At 45.7% G+C, this 18,641-nt stretch overlaps 1 protein-coding gene and 1 long non-coding RNA gene across 6 annotated transcripts in view; one reads left to right on the top strand and one right to left on the bottom strand.

The window, feature by feature from the left end:
* The window catches only part of VPS13D (vacuolar protein sorting 13 homolog D), a 253,616-nt gene that overhangs the window by 57,227 nt on the left and 177,748 nt on the right, over positions 1-18,641 (bottom strand). For all 5 annotated transcript variants that reach the window (XR_007190630.2, XR_007190631.2, XR_007190632.2 and 2 more), the window contains 2 exons: positions 6,723-6,855; positions 3,765-3,960 (listed from right to left, as the gene is read on the bottom strand). Coding sequence is in view for 1 of the 5 variants with exons in the window: in XM_026519809.4 (XP_026375594.1) it covers positions 3,765-3,960; positions 6,723-6,855 (329 nt within the window). In the remaining 4 variants the exon portion in view is untranslated. The remainder of the gene's footprint in view (positions 1-3,764; positions 3,961-6,722; positions 6,856-18,641) is intronic.
* On the top strand, positions 13,628-18,069 carry LOC130542322 (uncharacterized). Its single transcript, XR_008956807.1, has 2 exons — positions 13,628-13,800; positions 14,499-18,069. It is a non-coding gene; the product is annotated as an uncharacterized LOC130542322 (long non-coding RNA).

Genomic DNA, 18,641 nt, shown 5'->3' with positions numbered 1-18,641 from the left:
GGCTGCCCCTGCATCTCTCTGCCTTTCTACCCACCCGAATATCTTTTCAAATACTACCATCGAATACCACCACGCAAACAGGAGCTGGGCAGGCAGCCCAGCGGGTGCCCTGCTTTGGCCTGGCCTGCTTGGAGGGTGGTGGGCTTTTCAACATGGCTTCCATGCACCACAAGTGTGGCTGCCAGCTGTACCATTTTCATGAACTTTACTAGGGAACAGACAAATGTGGCCCCATACACGTAGACGAGAAGACGCAACCTGAGCCAGCACGACGTTGCCTTGGAAAAGGCTTCTTACTTCAGTTCCAAACCACACATACTTGTACAGTTAACGAATGCAGCAGGGGATACTGGTCTACAACATTCATGCGGAGGCCAAAGGCTCTGCTGTCCTCCGCCCTCTTCTCCCCCTCACCCCCACCTGCCTTCCCAAGAACTATCAGATGGCATGGCAGTTTCAGGGAAAAGTTAGGTGACTGTCTCTTTGGAATGCCTGCACACACCACCAAGGAGAGGAACTTGGAAGTATTTTAATCTAAAAGAACTCGGTGGGGGGGGGCTCCCTATAAATAAAATCAAGTTCAAATAAACACAAAAAAGAGCCAATATTTCCTGTAAGGCCACTTTTCAGATGGATTACTGGAAGGAATATTCTTTCACAGTTTTATGGCTTACTCTGCTATCATCTGCTTAAAATTTGAGTCATTTAAAACATAGATGCTAAGATCTAAGCCTTCACCTGGACAAAATAGTACAAAGGAAGCAGAAAGTCTCGTTCCAAGAGCAGACTCAGAGGCAGAACTCTTGGACTCCTGGGTTCTATTCCTGGCTGGATCCCTGGGCTCAGGTCAGCCCTCGGTCAGAATCTCACTTCTAATCCCTTCAAATCATTTGTTAGTCCCTGTTGTCTAAACAGTGGGGAAAAACCCTGAGTAACACCCCTGGATCCTGTTCAATCAACTGGGATGGTTGGAGATGGTTATAACTCACTTCCAAGAAACCAGGGTGATTTATCCCTTGGTAGAACTAGTATGTTCCTAAGAGATCACAGTGTCGTCAGAACAAACCTTCAAGGCACTGAAACATTTCTCCACCTGCAAGAATCTCTGTGCTCCTTTAATGTGACTTTCAAAAATAGGGTTGTCCAGCGTTTCATATAGTTCCTTATAGCATCCACATTAAAATAACCCTGGTTGGGCTTCAGACCTCTAAGAGACAGGTATATTCATCCCCAATTTATAGACAGAAAAACTGAGGCTTAAGGAGGTGAGGAGACTTAAGCTAAGAGGGGGACTGGGACCCAGACCTGCTGTTTTCCAGGCCAAGTGTTCTTTTCTAACACATAGATGCTCATTGATAACCTGCTTTGGGACCCAAACGGACAGAGTGAAACTGGTCACGGTGTTTCAGAAGAAGCTGTAGTATCCTTTCAGTGCAATAAAGGGTAAAGGGCCAAATCTCTTCAAGGCTCCCAATCAGACAGCCCGGCACATGCCCCACTCGCCTCTGGCAGCTTTGGCCACGGCTCTCCCACCAGTGGCTCCTCGGAGAACATAGAGGAGATGCAGAAGCTTACTTGCCCCTCACTGAAGCTCCCAGGTTCCCAGGCCGATGACTACCTGGCTGCTTCTCACTTAGCACTGTAACTTTTGTTTCTAGGAGTGAAGGGCTGCGAAGAGAGCTGCTGCAGGAAATTTGCAGCTAGACTTCAGTGTTTGTTTTTAGGCGAGTTGCCAGCCTCTCTGGACCCCGTCTGCCTGGAATGTGATTCTCTCTTCCCTTCACCTGGCCAACCCTCACCATATACTTCAGGCTTCATCACTTCCCAGGGGGCTCCATGCCGCAACAGATAGCACACTGGACTTCGAAACAGCACTTCCCTTGAAAAGCTTTTCTTGACCGCACTGACCACAGGTTAGCCAACCTCCTTCTCCCCTTCGCCTTCTCCAATTACATGGTCTCACAGCAAGCACCCTGTAAAGCTCCTGTGTCATTTATCACAATTTTAGCAAGTAATTATTACTGTCATTATTTGTTTTATGTTTGTTTCCCCACTGGGCCAGGGGAAGAGCAGGGTCGGCCTTGCTTTCTGCTAGATTCCCAACCCCGAGTCCTTAGAAAATCTTCAATCACTATTTACTGACTAGAAATGACTGGCTGACAGGTATACACCGGGTGACACGGAGTGGAACCTGCTACGTCAGTTGGGATGACCAGTGAAACTGACGAGGACACCTTATTTTCTGCGGCAAGCATTTTGTGCCTTTTCTTATGCTCCTAAAAAGAAGGCAAAACTTTATCAAGACTTCCAAACTGATACTGTAGAAAATTCACATCATTTCTTTCTGGTCAACGTCACTCAAGTCCCTAGCACAAGATGATATTTTAAAAATCAAACACACATACCTCAGACCCCTTTTGAAACAAATCATTCAATCCCTTGGCCCCTTGGGGATTTTACGAATAAGGATGTTTCTTTTGGAATTCTTAGGGGTCTCCTGCTTTACTCACGCATCATCGTTAGGTCTTATTGTCCTAACAAAATAGTGGCGGGGGAATTCTGGGGCTTCCAGCAGACAGAAAAACTAACTGGAAATACTTTTGAAGCTTCCCTACTGCCCCTCCCCCCAATTTCATAAATGCTTCAAAATATACTCAAGGATTGTTTTAGCTCTGTATCTGAGAAGAGAATGTAACTTAACTAAAGTAAACTCTACAGATCCTTTTTTAAAAAGCAGCTGCTTCCAGATGGAAGACATTCTGGCAAAACATATTACATGGTCCCAGTCTACAATCTTAAGCATTTCCCCTGCAGTAATGTGTCATCAGTAAGGTTTCCTGGTGACAGACACATGGATTCATTTTAATTGGGGACGATTTCACTTCAAATCCTATTCGAGGGAGCGACAGATAGGGTGTGGACAAGGCCCAGGCCCTAGACATTCTAAAAGGGCACACTAATTCACTTGGGGAATATCTCTTAACCAGGGAGCAGCAAAATCCTTCTGGGCTTAAGTGGCGTCCAGCTTGGCTGGGAACTGTAACATTCATTATACCCTTTGTTGATAAGATCCCCAATTAGTCACTCTGAAAAAGGAAGGCTCAAATAGGCTACTAACACAAAGAGCTACATTAAAGCCGTTGGATTCTGGGGGATGTGGAGCCATATGGGCTGCCCCTGATTTCCCTTCTCAGCTGGTATCGAGGCAAGATAGCATCTCACAGCAGAACTGTCAACCTGCCCGGGGAATTCCTTCATGTGGCTGGGGGACTGGCCAGCACGTCCAAGTGGAAGGAAAACCAAGAAAGGACAGACTCACGTGGTGAACCATAACTGTGGGGATTCTAGAACATCCCGTGGAGCCTAGGAGCCAGACACAGCCTGCAGCCTGATACTTTTCTTAATGGGCATGTGGGGGGGTCTAGTTAGGTTGGTGAACAGGGGAGATCTGTAAGGGTGCAATCCTATTTCTGACCCCTCTAATGGAGAAAAACAACATTTTATATATAAATAAATTACAGACATAGCTATAGATAGGCAGATACAGATCCAGAAGAATTCATGCCAGATTTTCGTGCCTTATTTTCATGTATTTATATTAGGCAGGTTAGAAATTTTAGATTCATGTACTCGAGCTTTTAAAAATCACATCATTAAGGCAGAATGTGTATGATTAAACACATCAGCATAGATCGGAAGAGAGAGCAGAGCTGGGCTAGAAATTGCAGAAGTGACCCCCCCACCCCCACCCCGTGACCACTGACCTGGGGCCACTGAGTGTGGCTGTGTCTCTCACCGCCTGGGCTGTTTCTGATGCAAAATCCAGGGCACCTGCCACTGGTTTGGTTACAGTGCCAACAAGCCCTTTCCCAAGGCCAGATATGAAACCGCTGACACCCCCTTCTGTTTTCACTCCTTCCACTGTTGAGGTTATCACACTGGTCAATCCACCAATGATACCTAGAAAAAGAGACAAGGGCCGTTGTAACCTGGCCAAGGACAAAAGCAAAAGCATTTAAAGCTGAACTCCATCAATTCCATGCACCTGGCAAGGTAACTTAGAGGCATTCTGTCAACCTCTTGACAGGCTACAGGTGGGCCAACTCTAGTTAAGGAACTGGCAGACTTAGACTTGCCCACTAAGTTTAGAGTCCGAGACTATGTATTACATGTTAGTCTGAAGGCAAGTGTGTCCCAGTTTAAAAAAAAAAAAAATCAAAGAACACCTAAGAGGTTAACAGTGGCTATTTTCTGGTTCAAGTGTGGGAAGCACATGGGCAATCAAGAGATTATGCAGACAGTAGGACTACATCAACAGACTAGCAATAGTGGCTTTGGGGAAACTTGGGACCCCATAAAATACAAGGCAGAGAGAACTAAATACAAATCCTTGGTTTCCAAGAACATTGTGTGGCTGGCCAACACCACCAGAAGTTTGAAACGGGGTAAAAGCTACCGCACACTTTGCTGAGATCAGGTTTAGGCAATCAGAGTAAATCATGAGGACTGGATGAAAGGCACCCCCACCCCCCCGAAAAAAAGCTGCCAGAACCAGCCGGGACTCTCCACGGAGTCTTTTCAAAAGACCAACCTAGGTCAAAAAGACATTCCAAACGTTTTGCAAGTTGACAGCAATGACCTTAAAGAGCGTCAGGAGTGGCCAGAAGTTGGCAGAGGCTGAAGAGGACACAGGCATTACAGGGAAGAAGTGGGGCCCTGTCCAGGGAGCATTTCCAGGATGTGTGCCAGGGACACTCACAGGATGTTTACCCTTTGACGGTGGGGGCATGAGGAAGCTCTCTAGACTCTTCATCTCTAGTGAGACAAATCGGTAAAGGAAATTCCTTGGGTGAGAACGCACTAACAATCCACGTTTCTTTTGGATTCTGGGTCCATTTGCTCCAGTGAGGCCACAGCCCTATCCCAACCTTTTGAACTGAGTTCACGGAGAGACAGACATTACCGAGCCTGGAGCAAGCAGGGCCTGCAGAGAAAATGGAGCAGGACTCCCGGTTTTTTAAACCAGGGAGACTGAATGGGTTCTGGTTCTTGTTATCTGTGAAGCATTTTTTCACTCCAGGCTACCGCTCTCATGCCATCCAGGGCTTCATGCATTCTCCTTGGATGAGGCTACCTGTTCCTGGAGATGCTGCATGTATTGCACGAATGGTCCTCGGTTGGAAGGGATTCTGCAACCAACCTTGAACCCTCACCCATTTTCTCAGCATACTCCTGTGACCATCCGAAAAGTGAAGACAGCTCGGCTTTCTCTCCACATTCCAAGGACGCGAGACAAAGGCAATTATACCCAGCAAAGCATTTTGTATTCATTAAAAAAAAAAAAAAAAAAACACAGTCCCTGCTAGTCCCATGCACTATCATTACAGTTACTAGAATGATTAAATCTTTAACCCCAAATGGCTGCCCAACAATCCACTTTTTGAGTCCCTAAATAGATTAATTTCAGCTAAATTTTACTCCTAGCTTGATGTCTCCTTTGGAGCTGCTCCCTTTCCAGTTGGGCAGGCTTAGGAAAAGTAGAGGCATTTTGATCGAAACCTCACCATTAGGAAAACTGATAAAAACTCTGCCCTAAATGCTGTGTCCTAAGCATGAAGAGAAATAAGATTTTCTATTATCCATCTGCCTCCTTCTTCCAAGTGTGGCTAATCTAAACTTGGTCAGTCTTGATATGACTTCTGCTAGCTTCAGACTATCTCTAAGAATCTGGTACAAACAGTGTCATTTACTAAGCATTACTAAGCAGGAGCTGTATGCCCGGTATCCCATGAGGCTCTGCAAGCATAGAGGCGAATACAAAATGCTCTTCCTGCTCTCCTGACCGTCACAGTCTATCAGGAAAGCAAGGTACACACAGCTGCCTAGATACACAACCCAGACTTCTACATGTGCTCTAATGGTCATTATTTCTAACTGGGGACACATCTAATTGGGCAAACATCATTTGAGTTGAGACCTCTAGGTTGGGTAGGACTTTGACAGGCAGGGAAGTGAGGCAGAGGAGGGGAGAGCAGAGGAACGTGAGCAAGGCCTTGGGGGCCTGTCTGGGGAACAACCCATGGCTCTTGGTGGCTGAAATATAGTGTGGCTGGGCGACAATGTTTGGAAAAGTTGTCTGGGTTTACAATTCCAAGGGCCTTGAATGCCACACTAAAAAGTTGTTGAGAAAAACGCAACAAAAGGCAAATGAGTCGGAGTTAAAGCATTAAAGATCAGAATTCAAACAAATTCAAGAGACTTAATACATTCATGCCATCACCTATGTCACTTGGGCACATGGATTTACAATCCTTTTGAATGTGCGTTTATACAAGACTCAGAAACACCTGGGCCACAAACCCGGCAGCCAGTTTCACATTTCAGTTGCCACGGAAGGAAAGCTCAGTAAGCAGAAGGCAAGTGTTGAAGCAGCAGTTCCATATTCAAAAAGGGGTTCAAATGATGACACCTTATGACACTTTGGGGAAGAGAAGCCAAAGAACAGGAGGGGATTGCAATGTGCGCACCATTTTGAAAGTGAGTGAAGAGCTGTCACAGGCTGTAACATTTCAGTTGCAAGGAGAATAAAAGAAGAGAGCTTGGAAGGCTATCAAGTACACCAAGCTCCCCAGCCAGGATTTCCACTTGCAATCGGATGGGTGAAAAGGGACCTCGGAGGAACTGTGGCGGCAGAGCCAGTCTTCCGGTTTCATGTGACTTACCATGAGCCAGGCCGTGGATGCCGGCTACGAGGTGCTCCCCGCTTGTGGCCGCGTGGTATCTGATGTACTCCCGCTCGGACTGATGCCGATTGTCCATCGTCTTCCCTAAGCCATCCGATAATGTCCCCGCAAACTGGAATGAATTAAAAACAGAAGGAAAAGAGTTTTAAAGCCTCAGCACTATTTTTGCTATTTTAATTATTTTAAATAAATACCTTGCCTTGCTCCTAGCTGGGCTTCAGTAAATGCCAACTGAGAGAAGAGAGAGATTAATTGCTGAATTACCCATACTATATGTCCCAGGAGACTGGTTCTCGAGCATTGGACACATACAGATTGTAGGACGCTTTACACTGGAGGACACAAGGCTTGCAAAACAACTACTAAACGTCCATAACGGCATCCACCTTCCACAGTCCTCTTGCACTTTACTGAAAAATGTATCACAAAATGATTTGGGGGAGGAGAGGTAAGTGTTGGGATTCTATAATGTTAAGGACAGAGGCTCTTTGCTCTAAATCAGTGTGATTCAAAACAGGAAACACGGCAAATTGTTGCTTTAGGGTTTGGGATCAAAACTTCTAGAGACATCAACTGCCCTAAAGTAATGTCTTTTCTTTCACTTATTCAACAATTACCGGGTGCCTACGTGCCCAGCCCCATTGGTCAAAAGGAAAAATGAAGTATATGGAAAGGTTAATAGGTTAGGTCACCTTTCATACGAAATGGCAGACTTGAACTCATGACTTCCAATGCAAAATCCTCCTCCACAAATCAGAGAAAGATCTTATTTATCCTGGCATTCTTTTACCAGAGAAGCTGTCTCATCCATCAAAGCTCAATAAAAAGGACATAAAACTCTGTTTTGTCACAAGACAATCTGAAAAGGTTTAAAGTGACAGTTAATAAACCACAGGGTACTTATCCTCATCATTCAGGCATAAAGAGGAAAGGATATCAAATATATAATTAACCTTCTTGGGAAGGATCTACCAAAACAAGTGGTTTAAGTGCCAATGACCCAGGACTAACCTTTCGGAGAACTCACAGGAATGCTATTTAGATATAGAGCTCAGTGCAAAGATTCAAGGTGAACTGCCTGCCTTGAATTCCAGTACACTGGGTAGCCTGGCCATGGGGGGCCTGTTTCATACTGGTTGGCAAGGGACATTTTTCTTAAGATTCTATTTATTTATTTGAGAGCGAGCAAGCAAGCACCCAAAATCGGGGAGGAGGGGCAGAGGCAGAGGGAGAAGCAGACTCCCCACTAAGCAGGGAGCCCAACACAGGGCTCCATCCCAGGACCCTGAGATCATAACCCGAGCAAAGGCAGACGCTTAACCGACTAAGCCACCCAGGTGCCTCAAGGGACATTTTACATCACCAGGCCTGAGGCTTCATGACACGAGTGACAGGAGAAGGTGAGTTCCAGGCACAGAAGAGGGACTAGAGGAAGAACCAGCAATTCCAAGTGAAGTAGTAATGGTTTCTGGAGCAAGAGATGGGAACACTCCTTCCTTTTACTCTGTCCAAATGCTTTTATGATCCAGGGCAGTGATCACTGACCTTTCTAGAGATGCAATCCCTATCATTATTTGCTTTTGGCCTTGCCTTCCCTGTCACTCTGTGTCTAATTGGAGAATTAAAGTTCATGAAAATTAATCTTCCAATCGCCTTTAGGTTGGAGATACCACGGGACGTCGCAAAGCCAGCACTGTGAATCACCAGATGGGGCTTTAGTCAGGGATCCCATCTGAGAGCCACAGATTTGGGCATCTGACCAAAGCAGATTCTGGTCTGCCCTCAACCATTCCAGTAGCTACAGAGCCTGAGCAAGGTGCCCTACTGTCGGCATGTGGAGAATGACGACAGTACCAACACTGCTGTGTGGCTGGGTGAATCAGTGACCGTGGCTCAGGGTATGGAATCCAGTGAGCATTCTTACTGTTATTATCAGTCAGCCACTAGTCCGAGGAGGAACATCCTGCACCACAGAGAAGGCCTTTCGAAGGTTTAGAATTATGGTCATTTGCACTAGGCTTTCACATAAACAAAAACAAAAACAGAAACCCAAAACAACACCCCCTCTTTCCAGCAGATAAACACCAGCCTCCAGAATGAGTTTCTGGAGTGGTACCATCTATAAAATTAGAGTGTCGGACTTGGTGGTTTCCAAAATCCTTCCCAGCTCTGACAGCATGCGATGCACGATCCCAGTTAGAAGGTCTTCATTAAGCACTTACTCTGGGCTCAGCACAGACTGAGGTACTGTTGAAGGCACATGGCAGCCTTGGACCTACCGTCCAGGACGACAGTCTCACTGGGAAGGTAATGATCCCCGACATGAAACAGGCAGCAACGAGAGCCTGGAACGCAAACTGAAAACACTTGCGAATCGAGGGAGAAGACGAAAATGTGATCCTTGTTTTGGCAAGAGTCAAAAGAAGGAGTCCCTGCTACATTCTGGAATTGTGGTGGCTGCCAGTGTTCTCCACTCGGGGGCTCAACAAAAATGCCTCTCCGTGATCGATGCCACAGAGGAAGTGAGGCAGCGGTGGGTGAGAGAGCCGTCTCCAGAGGCGTGCCGTCTCCACCTGAAGAGGCCCAGCGCACCCACGCTACGTCCAGCGTCTCACTCCGGTCCTTCCTACCTCCTCAAACTCTCATTTCCCTTGAAAAGAGGTCTTTCCTTGGAAAACATATTAAGCTAAGGTCCTGTCTATCAAATTCTGGCAGCTGACTAGGAAGAAATGAAAAATCCTATAATACTTTTCCTCGTAAGAGAATATGGGAGAATAAAATAAGAATAATCTGATTTTTTAAAGAATAATGTACTGCCCAAAACCACCCCCCTCCTTCAACACCTGCACCCCCCCCCCCCAATCAATAAAACAAGTTCAATCGCCAAGGTTTAGGAGTCAGCCTCTGCTAAGAGCTTCACTGCTAACTGATTCTGCTACAGGACCCTCAGCTCCCCCAGCACCGACTGGTCCGGCGTTCTCTGTACAAAAACACCACACTGACCTCAGGAGGACGGAGTAAGATGACCTAAGAGATCCCACTTCCCTCTAAATGCTGGATTCTGTCATGTGCTTCTTGGCTGCAAGAAGGTACCCACACCTACTCAGCTTGCCCTAGGACTTCTGTCTGAATTCTCATTTTCCTGTGGACAAAAAAATTATTCACCCAAGCCGACTGGACTTGTCCTTTGCCACTTGTGAGTAAATGTAAAGGATACAAAGATATTATTGAAGGAAACTATTACCAAAATCTTCACCCCCATAACTGTGACTTTGAGAACTCAGGGAACAGGAAGATGTTGAAATCCATGGTCCAGCCAAACCCGTACTGATTAGAGGTTAATCAGATTTTAGAGGGAGAGACATTTTATAGGAACTAATCTGAAACCAGTGAGATGAAGGGTACCGTGGTCAAAGAGGCTGGGCCTTGGGCCAGTCCACTGGGCTTCCGAGTATGAATCCAGGGCACCAAAAGCTTGTGGCCTCCTCTCACTGTGGGAGCACTTAGTCATACTTAATCCCAACTCTCTCATTCCCCACCTCGGTGGGAAAATAAATCACACCCCGTATCTTATTTCTCCCTCAAAGATAGGGTAAGAACATGGGCTGGAGAGGGTGGTGATTCCAGTAAGCACTCTGTATGGGTGTCCTCTGGCACTGGTCTTCTCTGAGGCGGGGAGGTGTTATTTCACCCACGACCTTGAGTTAGAACACTATAATCAAACCGGAGCAGAGGTATCCATGCGAGCCACAAGGCCATGTGGGAGGGACCGGGGCAGGACATCCTTTACCACCCATCCCCAGTTCTGCTTATGTATTTTCATTTCATTTCATTTCATTTTTTAAAGATTTATTGATTTTGAGAGAGAGAGAGAGAATGAGCGGGGGGAGGGGCAGAGGGAGAGAATCAAGCAGACTCCCCGATGAGCGAGGAGCCTGACACGAGGCTCGATCCCACAACCTCAGATCAGGACCTAAGCCCAAACCAAGAGCTGGCTGCTCAACCGACTGAGCCACCCAGGCGCCCACCTACGTACTTTAAAAAGAAGCCAGATGCATCGAAATTCAAATTCATTTTGAACTTTTTTCAGAGCAGATGCTCTCTGGCATGCTCATGGATATCAAAATGGGGAAGGAAGCTCGGGGACAGATATTCAGATAAGTGGAAATCTAATCTCAGAGGCAGTGGGGGAAAGGCTGAAAATCATAAGGACGTGAGCAAGCACAGTCCAGCTCTGCATCAACCCCAAATCAATCAAACGTGCGCGGCATGGACCGAGTGCCGGGCTAACAAATGACGCTCCGAAGACAGACACGGTTTCTGCCTCCTGCCTTCATGGACCTCGGTCAGGAGGCATGTATCTGGCATTAACGGAAAGACCTTCACACCCGCCTTCGGATTCGGACTGTGACACTTACTAGTTGTGAGATCATGGACAAACAATCTCACCTCTGTGAGCCTGTTTGCTCATCTTCAAAATGGGGATGAGGATATCCACCTACAGGGATGCTGTAAGGATTAGACAGTACGTGTGAAGCACTTAGCATAGAGCCTGATACATATGTGACGTCCAATGAAAACAGGAGCTAGTGGGACTTCAATTCCTTCACACGCAAAATGGGAATAATCAGGTTCCACGGGGCTGTTGGGAGGCTGATAGGAGCTGTGTGCATGCAGAATGCTTGGCAAGTGCGTCCCCAGAGAAGCGGAAGCTATGTGCAGAAGGCCATGGAGGCACAGGACAGACGGCAGGTGTCAGGATTGAGCATGGGGACAGGATAGCCCTGGGAGGGTAATTTGTAGATAATTCATAACTGTCCTTGGTAAAAACAATACCTGGACATCAGAAGGCCCATTTGTGGAGACTTAAGTCAATATAGCTCGTTTTGTAGCAATTTCAAGTCCACAGAAAACTTAAGACTTCGAAAGTTTCCAAGGACCAGAATGTCCTTCAGAAAACCGGCTATTACACTTGCAAAGACAACACCGATGTCCTCCTTCTTTCATGGGAGGAAGCTGTAGCACACACCACACTCGTGAACTCTGGCCACAGTCCAAAGTCACTAATTTCTAGAAAGCCCTATTTTCAGCAAAGGGGTAAAAATCTCAGAAGCACTTCAAGATGCCAGTTCTACGGCATAGCTGAGGCACACTGTCAGTGCCCCACCTTCCAAAAAGAATCCCATTGTCCATCGAAACACAGCCCCTACAAATTAGCCTGGATTTGGGGACAGGCTCGGGACAGTTGATTTTACAAAACTGAAATTCAAGTAGATGCTGGAATGATGCAAGAGAAAAAATTCACACTGTGTCCCTCTGTTCTGTCCGATCAGTTTTCCTGACCCTTTTATGATATTCAGCAAGCATGGGATGCCAGAGATATTTGGCCAGTGTAACAGGAGCCTGGGCTTGAATTTCTCCCCCCCCTTCTCTGGGGTTCTTCTTTCACAGTTATTTACCTAATGGAAATTTCCTCTTTAATATCCTTGCTCCATTGAGTAATTGCTGGTGACAGTACTTTTCTTGTCACAGGGGCAAATGGTGGCTGCCTATAACAGGAAAGGGAGAGAAGTTGACAGGGCTGGGCGGTGTGAGGGGGTCTTATGTTCTCCCAACCAGAAAGTTGCTCCACGGCGGGTGTCAGCTATGAGCACAGCTCCGGGCAGCGCCGCCAGAGATCCGCTGAGCTGGAGCACGGCCACTCGGAGAGCCCGGCAGCACACACTGTGCCTGTAAGGTGGACGTGAATGTGCATGCTGGTGGCAGCCGCTCAATCCTCCTGAGCCTCAGTTTACCTGTCTGCAAAGAACCAGACTCTAAAGGGTTGCTTTCAAGGGTTACAGAGATAATGCAAAATGTCCAGCACAGTGTCTGACACCCAGTGGGGCCATCGATTTTTACATGCTTCTTCAGAGTGGTCTGGAGGCTTACATTCGAGAGTCCTCTCCAACTCTGTCGGTACACGAGTAGAAAAATGCCCTTCAAGTCATGTGAGACCTAAGTCACTTAACAACGAAGGTTTTCACCACTTCACTCTGATTCACATTGTTAAATAGCCACAGTTAAAAACGATTCTCAGTGTGAGTTTTGCCTTGACGTTGAAAACTCCTTTTGTGATCCCTGTAAGGAGACCAGAGTTAAAGGAGCCCAGGATGCAGCTTGCAATGGGTATCTGTCACCGACACAAGGCAAACCAAACAGCGAGCCCTCACTCAGCCAGATGCTGAAGGGACAGGCTGAAACTGGGGAAGGAGAAAAAAGAGAGAGGGAGGGAGAGAGAGAGGGAGAGAAAGAAAAGAAGGACGGAAGGGAGGGAGGAAGAAAAAGAAAAAGAAAGAAAGAAAAGGACATGGAACAAGTTGAGGTTTGGCAAGAAAGAGGCATATTTGGACCCCAGATCTCTATCCACTAGAAGTGGGACAGGTTTGTCTGTTTTCAGTCTATTTGGTTATGATTATGTATAGCCCTTAAGGCAAAGAGAGAAAGGGGAAAGAATCCAGAAGAGACCCTGCATAAGAATAATACAGATACTTTTTTTTTTAAATCTAGGACTGACATTCTACTTCAGTAACACGCCTGAGCCAATGACCTTGCTTTTTTTCTGCAGGGGGGGGGGGGGTGTCTCCGGAGATGTAAAAGCCCTCCTACCCTAAGACCTATACCATGTTGCTATTTCACGGATAAACACTTATCAGGCAACAGACACTCCTTTTCAGTTAAGAAACAAAGTTATTCAAAGCCACCCAGAATTATCTCAGCACACAAGGTCTAAACATAAGCAACAAAATCAGACCTCAAGATTGTCCTGGGCCTTAACTAGCTCAAGACACACGCCTGCTGAATTGGCAAGTCTCTCTTGCTATTCTGCAACCCTGACCCAGTTGTGAACTCAGATGTTGTTTCAGATTAATCTAGCAGCTCAGAGTGGTTTGAGGCACTCTCCTAAAAAGGTTTTGCCTTTTCTTTAAGAAGGATTGGTGGAGTTGGCTAGAAGGCCAGAGGCACAGGAGTAAGTGGCCTACACGGGGGTATCAGGAAGGCCGATTTGCAACAACAGGTACGTGCCACAGCTTAGTCACATTCAATTTCCCGTTTTTCCTACACCAATTGTAAAGAATCATGTGGGCAGGATGAATCTTCTGTGGGAGGGGATGATGTCCTACTTGTAGCCCTTCAACAGCTTCATGATAAGCTTTTCCCCAGAAGGGGTAGGGGATGGAGTTGAGGGTGCCAGGCTTCCCGCTCGTCTACTGCTGAAAAGCCCGAGGCACACGGGAGAAGCTGAAGGTGGGTTTCCGTACCATCGGTGCTAGTCAAGGGGAGTAGGCCTGCCCACCCCATGAGTGACCTCCAGTTCTGCCATCCTAACAAGGTTTCTCAATATGCACAAATAGCCAATGCCTCAGGACTGAACCAGGAGATAGGTTATGTTGTAGGGGGAAAATCCCTCTGAGGTGGTCACAGCATAAAGCCTGACTTTGCAGATACACAATTTCAACTCTAGGGAAGCACACAGCCTTTGAAAAGCCAGGTATCCTGATCTCAACTCTGTCACCAGTATCAGCTGGGTGAGCAAAACACTCTCTCTTCAGGGATCAGTATCTTCATCTATAAAACAGGAAGAACACAACCCACAGTGTCACTGGGGTAATCCAAAGAGACCGTGGTTTTAAAAGTACTTCGGGGGGGAAAAAAACCACAAAGCAATGTGTAAATGCTGAGCGTTAGTACTGCAAATCCTTTTCTTTCTTCTAGGGAGTGCTCTGCTCCCCCTTCCACCCCGACTGAAGCCTGCATGTCTCATCCTGTACGACAGGAACCACCTCATACCTGCTCTGGAACAAAGGAAAGCAGGAAGAAGCCAATTATAAATAGACTGAAATCTCAAAATACAGAAATGAGGAATGGAATTGGGAACGTTTCACAATAGGAAAGAAGCTCAAGCCTATCTCACTCCGAGTCACAAAGGACTTCATTCTTATGAAGTACTTTGTATTTCCAATAAATATATTCTCTTCAATGCTGAAAGTCTGGGAAGACAGGGGATGGGTGGTACCATAAAGAGCAGCCAGAGATGCTCAGCACGAGAATAAGCTGGGCTTCTCACTGAAAAAGTCAGAGAGGCTTCAAGGGTTTGAGATATCGTGATGAGGTTTCTTTTTAGAAAGAAACTGGTCTCCAACTGGTTTCTTCAAATAAATGAAGTTTTAAATGAGTATGCAGCAAAACAGGTAAAGGAAAACTCCTGACTGCTGAAGACTGTAGCATAACTTTTGGAATTGTAAACCAACAATGTTTACTATGTATCAGGCATTGTTCTAAGGGCTGGCCGTCTATGAAATCATTTATGAGTTTAATCCACACAGCAGCCCTGTGAGATAGGCTCTATTATTATCCCCATTGTACAGATGAAACTGGAAAGACCATGATAATCTCCAACAAAAGTCTGCTAAGAATCGACCTACATTTGATACTGGGTCATCTATGGAGGAAACCCAACCACGATTTTTGTTATTCCCTCCATGGAAAAATTCCTTGGTGAATGCCAGTGAAAATCGATAAAGATGCCAAGGAGACATCTTTCCTTTCCCTAGCAGTGGTGGTGACAGATGAAGGAAGCAAAAAGAAGTATATAAATAATAAAGTTTCAGAAAACTACATGCAAATCCCCGAACAAGAAAGTCAGGCTCCAATCCCCTTCCTTAACTAAAATATCCCAAGTCAGACACCCTGCCCCCTTCCATCACCCATTCTTTGCCCTATGCCATGTAGTCTTTGAAAGAAGAAAGAACCACTTCCTCCTTTCCCCAAACCCATCACTCTCACATGTGACGTGGGCTCCAGAGAAGGATGGAGTCCTGTGAACGTCCATTACATGGATCACGGAACTAGCATGCACCATTGACAGCTGGGAAGAAAGACGGAAGGCACGCGAGGGTGAGAATCAGGACCAGCGATCTCAAGAGCTCCTGCTTGCACAGAAGAGCTCTGCTCTTCCAACCCAGCTTCTTACAAAAGGACTTGCTGAGGGAGGTGGAGCACCAGAACTCAAAGATTTGCTTTGTCGGAGCTGGTCTGGTGAACCAAATCTAACTACAGAAAAAGACGACCGCTCTGGCAAGGACTGTTTCATGTACCGGTAACTGACATGGTGGGGATACAAATTCAAGGCGGAGGGGATGAAAGCAAAAGAGAGCTGTGGGGAGAGAATGAGCATGAGCCAGCCATGCTCCTGGGTAAGAAAGGATCCTGAAAGTGGGTCCAGTTCAGTCTCCATCCATCTTCTGTCCATCTGGGCACTCCGATGCTTCTCCCAACAGCCCCACCCATCTAAGAGTAACCGAGGATCCACAGTGGAAACTCAGGTACTACTTCTTACAACTACCAAACATTTTATGGGGGTGGGTGGGGTAAAGCCTGCATTTGGGGAAAGTTAGAAATACAAAAACCAGCAACTCACTTGTTAGGAAGTTATTCATCAGCAAGTGTGACGAATGTGAGAGAAGAGAAGACTACAGATTCAGGACTGGAGTTTGGAGGCTGGGAATACAAGGCAAGGTGAGCCTCTCTTTTTGGGGTTAGGATGAGAATGGGAGGCAGCTCAGTTGCAGGCACTTAAGTCCTGTCTCATTTCTCCTGAGACCTGGCTTGTTTCTAAGCTCAAAGGAAAGGCCAAAAGAAGGTTCTTTTTCTTTCTTTCTTTCTTTTTTGAGGGGGGAGGGGCAGGGGGAGAAGGAGAGAGAGAATCTTAAGCAGGCTCCTTGTGGGGTGGGGCTTGATTTAACAACCCTGAGATCATATCAAGAGTCGGACACTGAGGGGCGCCTGGGTGGCGCAGTCGTTAAAGCGTCTGCCTTCGGCTCAGGGCGTGATCCCGGCGTTCCGGGATCGAGTCCCACATCGGGCTCCTCTGCTGGGAGCCTGCTTCTTCCTCTCTCACTCGCCTGCTCTGTTCCCTCTCTCGCTGGCTGTCTCTCTGTCACATAAATAAATAAAATCTTTAAAAAAAAAAAAAGAGTCGGACACTTAACTGACTGAGCCAGCCAGGGGCACCCCAAAGGTTCTTTTAAAAATGGACTCAAATGTTCCCAATGCCTCAGATGGGCTAAAATAAAAATAAAATGGCAGTTTAGCGATTTCTCAATAGCTCCTAAGAAACCTCCGCTCTTTGCCTGTCCCCTGGATTCCTTAGTGGCCTTTCCGTAGGGCATTCTTGCCTTTGCTGTCTTTCAGCCCCAGAAAGGCTGAGCTGGGAGCAGACATTCAGACTTCACACCCATCTACTTCCCATAGATCTGGGGTTTTTAAAGCCAGCTGAACTAGCCATTTCCAGGTTAACAGATTTCAGGCCTAAAGAACAACACTTGGAATGAGGAAGAAAACCCAATCCATTTAACTCAACAGTGGAAAAAGGGAATGTGAGCACGGAGGCTTTTTCAAAAGTACTAGTATATTTTAGCACGTTCTATTTCATTAGTATAATATTCTATTACTACATTCTATCATTTAAGCTGAGTCTACGTAGGCCCAGGTATTCATTTGATTGTCCTTTCAGCTGTCCACACACTATATAACACTCTATTGACTGACTCTTCCATAATTTAAAAAACGTTTATGGCACTTGTTTTCTAAATATGCAACCAAAGGCAGAATTCATTTTTTTAAAAATAAAAATTAGCTTCATAAAAATCATGCCTGTATCTGAAATGCCACCATATTCAAAAACATCATGAACAGAATGTTTTCTAAATTTTGGCAAGCAGGCAGGGAAAGAGGAAAAAGGAAACCAACAAATAACCTGAGGGGAAAAAATTAAAGACAACTTGGACAGCTATTTCTTAGAATCTTGTAGAAAACTTCCCCTTGCCATGATGGAGACAAAAGCCAACTGCTTAAAGTTGCTTTCTCTATTCAATACCTTCCTTCCTCCAACAAGAACAAGGGAAATCTTAGAAACGAACCCCTTAGCAAAAGGATGAGAGGCTAAATGTAGTGAAGAGAGATAGCTTGCATAGTCAAATAATCAAGTTAGCCACAGAGACCAGAAACTCATCAGCTCAGACACACAATAATGCTGTTATCACATGACCCTAACTTCCTCTCCTGGTTTAGCGCCACAACGTCCACGAAGGTGACCATGTGCCACGGGAGGCTACTGGGCACTTAACATGTGATTAGTACGAATTAAGATACGCTGTAAATATAAAATACATACTGGAATTCAAAGACAACATGAAAAATAATAATGTAAAACATCTCAATTATGTTTACATACTGATTACAGACTGAAATGATAATATTTTGGATATTACGGGTCAAATAAAAATATTTAAAATAATTTCTTCTGTTTCTTTTTACCTTTTCTAAAAATACTCATTTATTTTAGAGAAAGAGAGTGCACACGCAAGTGGGGGGGGCAGAGGGAGAGGAAGAGGGAGAGAACCTCAGGTAGACTCCCCACTGAGAGCAGAGCCCCATGCGGGACTTGACCCTGAGAACATGACCTGAGCCAAAACCAGGAGTTGGAAGCTCAACCAACTGTTTCTTTTTAATTTTTTAATGCAACTATGAGAAAATTTTAAATTATATAAATTATGTGGCTCATATTATATTTCTATTGGGCATTGCTAGTTTAGAGATCTGACCCTAAAAAGTTTAAGGATAAAGCTGATTAAATTAAAATTAAACTCAGAAGGTACCCAAGTCTTCAATTTCAGGTCATTTCTTCCACCTAGACTTTATGTGTAGATAACCAATAATATTTTACAAACGACTGCTAGTCACCTAAGCAGGGAATACTAGATGGAAGGTGTTGGTTTGGATTTAGGAAGGAAGGCTACTGTTACTCAAAATGGAACTATCTAGTAGGAAGGTGGGCAGAAAGTTAATTATGGGGAC

This window comes from Ursus arctos, unplaced genomic scaffold (genome assembly GCF_023065955.2).
Source record: "Ursus arctos isolate Adak ecotype North America unplaced genomic scaffold, UrsArc2.0 scaffold_32, whole genome shotgun sequence".
In the NCBI taxonomy this organism is placed as follows: domain Eukaryota; kingdom Metazoa; phylum Chordata; class Mammalia; order Carnivora; family Ursidae; genus Ursus; species Ursus arctos.
The sequence above is the reverse complement of the archived record's forward strand: the minus strand, read 5'-3'. Positions and strand labels throughout refer to the sequence as shown.